This window comes from Cladophialophora yegresii, assembly GCF_000585515.1.
Source record: "Cladophialophora yegresii CBS 114405 chromosome Unknown aczIN-supercont1.5, whole genome shotgun sequence".
Classification (NCBI taxonomy): domain Eukaryota; kingdom Fungi; phylum Ascomycota; class Eurotiomycetes; order Chaetothyriales; family Herpotrichiellaceae; genus Cladophialophora; species Cladophialophora yegresii.
The window spans coordinates 1423459-1432159 of record NW_006913049.1 but is presented as its reverse complement, the minus strand read 5'-3'; the positions used below and the strand labels follow the sequence as shown (position 1 = coordinate 1432159).

General features: G+C 54.1%; 4 protein-coding genes across 4 annotated transcripts in view; 3 read left to right on the top strand and 1 right to left on the bottom strand.

The window, feature by feature from the left end:
• A1O7_07242 (uncharacterized protein) overlaps positions 1-1280 on the top strand; it is a gene marked incomplete at both ends in the record, with an annotated part of 2443 nt that extends 1163 nt beyond the window's left edge. Inside the window, one exon of the mRNA XM_007761242.1 lies at positions 6-1280. Coding sequence (XP_007759432.1) covers positions 6-1280 — 1275 coding nt within the window. The remainder of the gene's footprint in view (positions 1-5) is intronic.
• Positions 1281-2376: 1096 nt separating this feature from the next.
• A1O7_07241 (uncharacterized protein) lies at positions 2377-3387 on the bottom strand (the record flags this gene model as incomplete). The annotated part of the gene is made up of 1 exon (XM_007761241.1): positions 2377-3387. The coding sequence occupies one exon, from the start codon at positions 3385-3387 to the stop codon at positions 2377-2379; it is 1011 nt and encodes a 336-aa protein (XP_007759431.1).
• Positions 3388-4158: 771 nt separating this feature from the next.
• Positions 4159-6390, top strand: A1O7_07240 (uncharacterized protein; the record flags this gene model as incomplete). The annotated part of the gene is made up of 4 exons (XM_007761240.1): positions 4159-4260; positions 4310-4528; positions 4588-4842; positions 4930-6390. The coding sequence occupies 4 exons, from the start codon at positions 4159-4161 to the stop codon at positions 6388-6390; spliced, it is 2037 nt and encodes a 678-aa protein (XP_007759430.1).
• A 1370-nt stretch (positions 6391-7760) lies between these two features.
• Positions 7761-8381, top strand: A1O7_07239 (uncharacterized protein; the record flags this gene model as incomplete). The annotated part of the gene is made up of 2 exons (XM_007761239.1): positions 7761-7843; positions 7922-8381. 2 exons carry the CDS (start codon positions 7761-7763, stop codon positions 8379-8381), a joined length of 543 nt encoding a protein of 180 aa, XP_007759429.1.
• Between the last annotated feature and the right edge of the window lie 320 nt (positions 8382-8701).

The following is an 8701-nucleotide window of genomic DNA, read 5'->3' as shown; positions in this document are numbered from 1 at the left end:
TAGAGACGACAACTACGACGCCCAAGGTTGAAACCACAACCACCACATCCAAGGCCGACACCACCTCTACAACCAAAAGCAGTCCTGTCACAACCAATAGCCCTACCACTACAACTTCTCCGGTACCTCAGACTACCACAACCAAACCTGTTGAGACTAGCACTGGAACGACGACGAGCCAGACAACTACCGATGCATTGTGCAAAGAAAAAGACTGCACTCGTCCTCCTCCCTCGACCTTGTCGACGGCCACTCTCCCACCAGTCACTCCCCCTACCTCATCCTCTACAACTTCACCAGCCGGTCCTCCGCCGTCGCAGCCAACGTCGCCGTGCCCACCTCTACTCCCATCGTGCCTGAACACCTGGCTGAGCATCCTCCCCTCGTGCAAGTCCAACTCGGACACCAAATGTTTCTGCCCGTCCCCCAAATTCATCGCCAGTGTTCAGTCCTGCGTCTCCGCGTGGGGTTCTTCCAACGATGAGATCACCGCCGCACTAAGCTACCTCGCCGGCATCTGCGCGGACTTCGTGCCCCAGAACCCTGGCATCTGCACTGGTGTGCCCTCAACCATTACATTGGTGCCTGCGCCCCCAACCACTGAGACCCAAGTGAGCACCGTCACCGCAACAGGCACAGTCACAGAGACGGCAACCATCACCAACGGTGCAGGCCGGGGACCCAGACCCAACATTCCGGGCTCGAGCAACGGTATCGCCCCGCCTGCCCCAACACCTCCTGTCGCCATCCCCGTGACGACCGTGACCTTCACGAAGACCCTGAGCGGCAGCACATTCACCGCTACCGTTACAGTCCCGCAGGTCACGTTCGCCACCGTGGCACCCACTGCTCCTGGTGGGGGCAACGCTGGCCCAACACCTGAAATCGGCCTGGTGCCTTGGCCTACAGCCACTCCGACGGGTGGATCCAGCTCCTCTGGCTCTGGCAGCGGCAGCGGCAGCGGCACTGGCAACGGTTCAGGTTCAAGCTCAGGTAACGGCAGCGGTTCCTCGTCCGGTGGATCTGGATCTGGTGGATTCGGCGGCAGTGGCAGCGGCAATGGCACCAACGGCGGTGCGGCCCAAGGTGGTGCCTCTGCGTCGGCATGGCCATCGGCAACCACCGCCGCCGTCGCTGCCACGAGCTTCGCGCCCGCCGCCACCGGCACAGGCACAAGCACGGGCGTCAGCCCCGCCACCTTCACCGGCGCGGCGAGCAGACAGAGCGTCGCGTGGGGTGTCGTTGCCGGCGTGGTTGCCGGTGTTGCGTTTATGGTTTGAGCTTGACATATCGCGCGATCGCACGAACGCTGCATGCTGCATGCTTTTTCCGAAGTGTTATGGGCTTTGAATGGATTTGAGAAAAAAAAGGCAAAGATCAAGGGAGCACAGAGTACGGGGCAGTGTACAGAATATAGTGTACGGTACAAGTACAAGTAATAGGTAGTAATGAATTCGATCGTTATATTGGTACTCCGTCTGTGTCTTGCATTGTACGTATCCCGTGTCTCTGGCTTTTTTTTGGGCTGTCATGGCAACTGGGCTTCGACAGATACTGTAGATACGTACGCACGGATATGGCAGCTATGGAAACCGAATTGTGACCTGTGAACGACACGTCCTCTTCGCTGAATCAGACTTCAAGGACGGTATCACACAGACTAGGTACTGTACCGTATCTGCATTCAAACTGTACGGAGTATTTACATCTTTGTTCGTGTTCCGGGCATAACATACAGGTAGCATGGTCGGGCGTATGGCGCAGTGGATCATCGTTCCCATTATTTCCTCCCCACACTGGTTGCTGCATAATTCCAAGGATATCTTCAACCGCGGCCACACAAAGAGCGGCGTTGCGCGGAGAGACACCAAAGTTTACTGGCTACGGAGTACAGTATGTCGAATCCAGCACCCTCTTTGGCAGGCTTCTCGAGGTACAGTAGTCCGTATGTGACTTGACATGGTTGCGGGTTGCTCGTCGTCATAATGTGAGAAGATGCATGCATGGCCAAATGCGGTGCGCGCGTGGCTAACCACAATCGTATACACGAGATGAAGCGATATAAGCGAAGCAGGTCGAGTTGGGTGAGAGACAAAAATTTCGGTTGGCGGTTTGTGGCTCGCGACTAGCCTAGCGTAGCCTTCGCTTCAGGCACGGAGTCAAAATACGGTGCAATCGCCCGTGATCATACTCCGTACGGGTACAGGTCTGTGCTTTTCCACAGGATTAGGTAACACCGCATCAGAACAAAGCTTTTTCTGTGCCGTCTTGGCTGGCAATGTGGGAGGAAGGCTTGGCTGTTGGTGGTTCGACGAGGGCGTAGCTCATCACAGACTTGTCACTTGAAGAAAGAAGTGCTCGGAATCTGCGAGCATCTCAGACTCCCTCGATATCCAACTCGCTTAAGAACTTGTCGGTCTGAGCTTTAGCTCTGTGTTCAGCGATCAGCCGGCGCCGCTCCTCGATCTCTTTGCGCCTTTGTTCTTTCTTGTCCTCCCTCTCCTTGCGAATTCGCTCGGTTTCGAGTCTTTCCTTCTCCAGGGCGTCCATTTCCCGCTTCCGCTCTTCTGCATCCTGGCTGAAGTTGTAGAAGCCAGTGCCTTTGGACCTGACTTCAGCAGTCGCGTCGTAATGCGCGTCGGGAGGGGGAGTGGCTGATTTGTCCCGCTTCTTCGCAATTTCCGCCATGCGGTCGGCAATGACTCGGTCGGGGTTGAATGCCTGATGTTGGATAGCGTCTCCATAGATAACATTGGCGGGCATAGAGGGCTTTGCGGCAAGCCGTTCCTCTTCCTCAGCCGCGTTTGCTTGTATTCGTTTCCTCCTCTCTTCCCGTTCGGCTTCGGCTTTTGTTCCTTTGCGTAATCGACCAAACTCGTCGAGGTATTCCACAACTTCGTCATCCTCTTCTGCGCCCTCTTCACCGGAGTCGGAGCTGTCAGAGTTATGTGCTCCTCCACTTGCCTGGGTTTCGGCCCATTTGCGGTCAAAGTCGACCAGCCCTCGATCATCGTGATCACCCCGCCCGATGTATTCACCACGTTTCATAGCGTTGTACAACCGGACTTTGTCCTCCATCTTCCTTTTGGATCTGCGCAACTCGGCGTCCTCGACGGAGCCGATGTCGGCTTTGGTTTGGTGGCGTTGCTGGCCATCTTCAAGGTCGGCCGCAGACCGCTTCTTGACATTCTTATTGTGAGCAGTAAAGATATCGGACTTGTCCTTGGACGGGCGCGGTCGGGCCGTGCCACTTTTGGCTTTGACAGAGGATGAGCTGGAGATCAGTGACGCGAGATTGGTAGAGAATGCGAGGGACGTGGACGAGGAAATCTCTTTGGCTTTGGTCTTGGAGGACTGCTTCACGCCATAAAGGTGGCTGTCGGCCATGACACCTACCGTCTTTTGTAGTAGGCCTCGGCTTCAACTTCAACGGCTGGGGCTACAATTGCATGGAGTCAAGGCTGCAGCGAGCTGTGGAAGAAGCTACAAGCGCAAGTCAAATAGTGAGGCTGAAAAATACGGTAGAGTATCGAGAATCACATCTGAGTCTCACTTGATCCTCCGTATGCAGATCTGCAAATCTCGCCCAGAAAATTAGAAAAACTAGAAAACTGTCGGCGGTCGATCTGCCGTTCTTGTCAATTCTTGAATACACGACACTCAAGCCATCGCTCAGCGTTTTGCTACAGTTCAACTATGCTATGCTGCTTCTGGCATTACCCGCGCTAAACTTCATGTCGTCATTAAGTGCCGCTCTGGGCCTGGGCCAGCCTGCTGTTCTTCGTATGGTGTCCCTCGGAGGGTCGGAGATGTGAGTATTTTTGTGGAGTCGACCGGGGTACAGACGGGACGAGAAACAGTCGAATAGGTACCGACATCTTCGATGGTCTCGACTCCTGTTCATTTTCCCATCGGTATTTGCTAGAAAGCCACGCACAGCTTCGTACTCGATACGAAGCGAATCCCTCATGCACCGGTAAGCGATCGACAGCAAGGAAATGGCCCAGTCTCTGGAAGAGCTCGAGAAGGCGGCGAGACGGCGAAGAGAGAAGCCTCAACTATCATGCAATCTCTGCCGGAAGCGAAAGTGAATGCTACCGCTTGAGTACAATAGAAACCAAAGGCTCACCTTGGGCGATATAGACTGAAATGCGACCGATGCCAACCCTGCCACAACTGCTCCCGTCGTGGACTGGCCGACTCCTGCACATTCCCAGAGTCGAACATTGCCAAACCAGCAGACTCGAACAGTCCGAGCCAGTATGCTCCACCGAACGTCAAAGACCGGGTCAGACAGCTCGAGTCACAGGTTGACATCCTCATGGGCGCCTTGAAGCAGGCGAACTCGGCTACTACGCTGGATGCCGCGTCTGGCTCTCAAACTGCAAGACCTTCGCCTGAAAGCGATGACATGGACGCCAACTACGAGGCATCGGCTTTGATTACCGACTCAGCTGGTTACCTCGAGTTGTCCGAGTCGCAGACTACCTACGTGGGAGGTGCCCATTGGATGGCGATCCTGAGAAACGTGCGGCTTCACTGACTCTAGATGCTCAGGTTCATTAGCTGACCGAGTGTACTGTTCAGATTCCCGAGTTGGCCAATGCTTTCGATAGCGGTTTCGACGTCCCGGATAAGGATGGCGATGTGTTTGCAGAGGGTGATGATGGTGAACCCGCCCTCACGGGATACCTTGAAAGGGTAGATCGGCAAGATATTCTTAATGCGATTCCTTCCAAAGACTTCGCAGACAGCCTGGTGGCGGTATGTTTCACAAACACTAACAATGAAGCAAGTATGTTTGTGCACCTTCAGGCGACTGGGGAGAGGCTGATCAAAATAGTGATTGTACATCCACCTACCTTTCACAAAGAGGCAAGTAGTCTCTCAGCACATAATCGAGTGATCCCTATACTAATGGTATTGTAGTACGAGAGATTTTGGGCAGATCCCTCGTCAACTCCTATCATATGGGTTGGGCTGCTATTCAGTCTCATGTGTCTCGCAGTGCAATATCAACAATATTCTCCAAACGAAGCACGACGCCTCCAGGTTATCGAGTCAAACCCCGGAAACCTCGTTCGACTTTACCGCACAAAGGCCATCCAATGCCTCACTTTGGGAAAGTACACTAACGCGCCGCCTTATGCGGTCGAAACACTCTTAATATACCTCTTCATGGAGACACTGGGTCGCCAAAGAATCCAGGGCCTTGATGGGCCCTTGATACAGTGGGGGAATCTCGTTCGAATCGCTTTCAAAGCTGGCTACCACAGAGACGGCTCAAACTTTCCTGGTATTTCGTGTTTTCAGGCGGAAACACGGCGAAGAGTCTGGGCAATTCTGGTCGGGTGGGATCTATATTTGTCGATGCAATTTGCCGTGCCCTCAATGATCAATCTGTCACTGTGCGACACCAACGAACCCAGAAATCTGGGAGACGAAGACCTCTATGAGCATATGCTGGAATTGCCCCCTCCGAGGCCGGACTCGGCACAGACAGTCCCCGGATTCCACGTCGCCAAGAATCGACTGCTCGAAATCTTTGGCAAAATCAGTGACTTGACAATGTCAGTCAAGTCTGCAGCTTCGTACGCCGAAATTCTCAAACTAGACGCCGACCTTACGAGTACATATGAATCGATCATCTCCGTGTGGCAACCTCAAGACCAATCGGAGAACTCGATGCCGGCTGCTTCGCAACCTGCTCCCTCTTTCAGCATGGCTTGCACGTTCCTCGCTTTCATTTACTACAGGGCTCGAATCGCCTTACATCGCAGGTACATCGCTCCAGGGCGAAAGTACAAGCAATTCACCTATTCGCGCAAGGTCGGCATTGAAGCAGCTCTTACCATCTTGCAACATCAATGGGTTTTGTATCTGGAAACTCAAGTAGGTGGTCAGCTGTGCCGTCACGGCTGGAAGTTTTTGATCCTCCTCGTCCAGGACTTCCTGTTCGCAACAGCCATCCTCTGTGCGGAACTTGCCGAAGAAATATCCCTTGTCGATCTGGCGTGGGGAAGTAATGGTACCACTGCTTCAGAGGATGGGGGCAATGCCAGTAACCGAATGCGCGACCGGGTCTTCCACGCACTGAGCAGTGCGTACATTGTATGGCTCCAGTCCAAGGATTCCGAATCATCACGCGAAGTAAAGCTCCTTGTTGCCTCCCTCAAGCACTTACTCAGCAGAGCCCAAGAGGCAGGATTTGGCCAGACGACGATGATCGCGCCCACACCACCCGCTGTTCTACTGAAACCTAACGCGGATGCATATACTGTTGATTCGGACCGTACACTTGCTGATCAAGCGCCGTCTCTGTCCACTTCGACAGCAGCAACACCGCAAAGCGATGGGATCTATTGGGGAATCGGACATTTCCCCATCTGAACGAGCCCGGATATATCGGAGCCTTGCGATATGATATCGTGCTCACACAATAGCATGATTCCTGGTTCTGCCGTGTATTCCCTGCTCTCTCCAGCGTCGAACTCGTTCCTTTTCCCATCCTGTAGCAAGTCGACTTCTTGCCTCTAGCCCTGCGGTAATCTCCCTGGTTTCTACTCGCACGCAAGACGGCATGCTTCCGAGTACTCCACCACCTTCTGGGCGTTACCAACTACGCCGCCGATTGTCGGGATAGTAAGGACACCAGAACTCATGCTGCTCTCGTGTTTCCAGCCTGTGTAGAGCGTTTCCTTCCCCAGTGATACATGCGCCCCACTCTTCTTTGGTCTTGGATCCACTTCCAGAGAAATTTGCGAATATGCCGATGCAGACGCCCGCCCCGATAACCATGACGGGGATCAAAATTAATGGGCCCATCTTGGGAGTTTGTGCGGCTGGGACACGCCTCGCTGCGACCCTCAGCATCGGTACCACGTTTTGCATGTCTATCCCACATACCTAAATGAGCAGGAGTTACTGCTTCTCTCTTTAAGCAGCTCGGACGTCCGTCAGGCAGATTTCGAACCGGAGGAGCTCTTTCACGCCAAATGTGGTAGCGGAGTGAGATACGAGATCACCAAAGACGGGAACTCAGAAGAAGGCTGTGTGAGCGCGTCATGTATTTACCCCGCCAGCTGTCAGAATTGTGGCCATCGTGAGTGGCCAGTGTCACGGTGTGTCAACTCCAGCCAAGCATAAGAGTGTCACAGGACAGTAAAGTCAAGCTTTCCTCCCTGGTCTGTAAGCACTTGCGCACTTACCGTGTGCTCGGGCTTTCGATCGACAGTGGTTGAAGTCGTCGAGATACGTCAAGGAATGGGCTGATTTGTTCCCTAATAAGGTTTTCGACATGTGTCCTTTGGGGAGCAAGGGAGTCAAAGTTGTGTTCATAGTGGGACATTCTCCAGCCCGTGTAGACGTGGCGATGTAGGCTCTGTTGTCTGGGTAGATGAGTTGTTGGGTGTCTGGTACCTTAGTGAGCACAATGTACCGAAGAGCTGGCACAGCGACGGCAGTAGCCTCTACGGAGGAGTTCACGACCAGTGGAGCTTGGGCCATGCGCGATCATCACCGGCGTTTCGGTAATCTTGTCCCGAGCTTTCCGGATTGAGAGCTTCCTGCGATGACGCAGTCAGTTCATTGATGCCCTGATTGAGCTGTGCGTGGCCGTGGTCTGATGATATTGTTTCGATTCAACAGAAAACTAAAGCTACTTGCATCCCAGCTGTTCTCTACACATATCGCGTGACGAACCTCAGAGTGAGAATTCAACTTACCACGATTAGGCCACAAGTCCCCGATCCGCTACCGCCATGTCCGCAGAAGCATTCGCGGCGCTGCGGAAAACGCAGGGCGAGGAACTAGCAAAGCTCGCAGAGGAGCACTTCAAGCATGAGTGAGTGAGAGAATCCGAATGTCCCGCTACTATCCTCTGCTCCAGGGACCCCCCGGCTCACGTATGTGCCTTACCTAGCCTCCGAGAAGAAGACCGCGACCTCGTCAAGAGCGCGGCAACCAAAGCCTCGACACACGCCCTTATCGGCTCCCTGGCTGGCCTGGCACTGGGCGGGTACTTTGCCTTCCGGATACGAGCGAACCGCAACGCCATGTACCAAGCCTTCCGTGCGGCCGAGAAGCCCACGCACATCCGCTTCGCGAGTGGTCGAGAAGAAGCCATCCCGGATATCACACCGCTGCTGAAGCCGACAGGCCTGGGCGATGTCATGACATACACGTTCTTTAGCATTGCTGGGGTGTTTCTGGGAGGTGAGACGGGCCTACTGACCGGGACGTGGTCGGCCAGGAGGACAATCACGTCGGATCCCGACCGAAGAGAGCGGATTGAAAAGGCGTTCAGGTCGTTTCGGGCGGATGTGTTGAGGAAGCAGCTTGAGGAGCTGGAGTCGGGGAGGAAGGAAAGTATCTGGTCGTAGGGGAGTAATGGAACTTTGTGGCGGCGTCAAGGGAGAATGGGTTCACAGTGGTCATGTCGGTGCATGGGGCTTAGGCTTCTTGTTACGAGGCTCGACTTCTCGCTTCTGCCATGGGTCCCTCACGGGCGGTATTATCACAAAATCTAATCAGGACAGGCTCAAGTCAAGATCGGAAAGGCCCCAAGGCATGCGCTGTTTCGCAATGCCTCAACATAGTGGTCGACAGATACGGCAGATCTGTCTCAGTCTTCGTACGGTGCAGACGAAGTGGTCATACAGCAATGACTTGAGCATGTGAATGGTGCGACAGATCCCAGCAG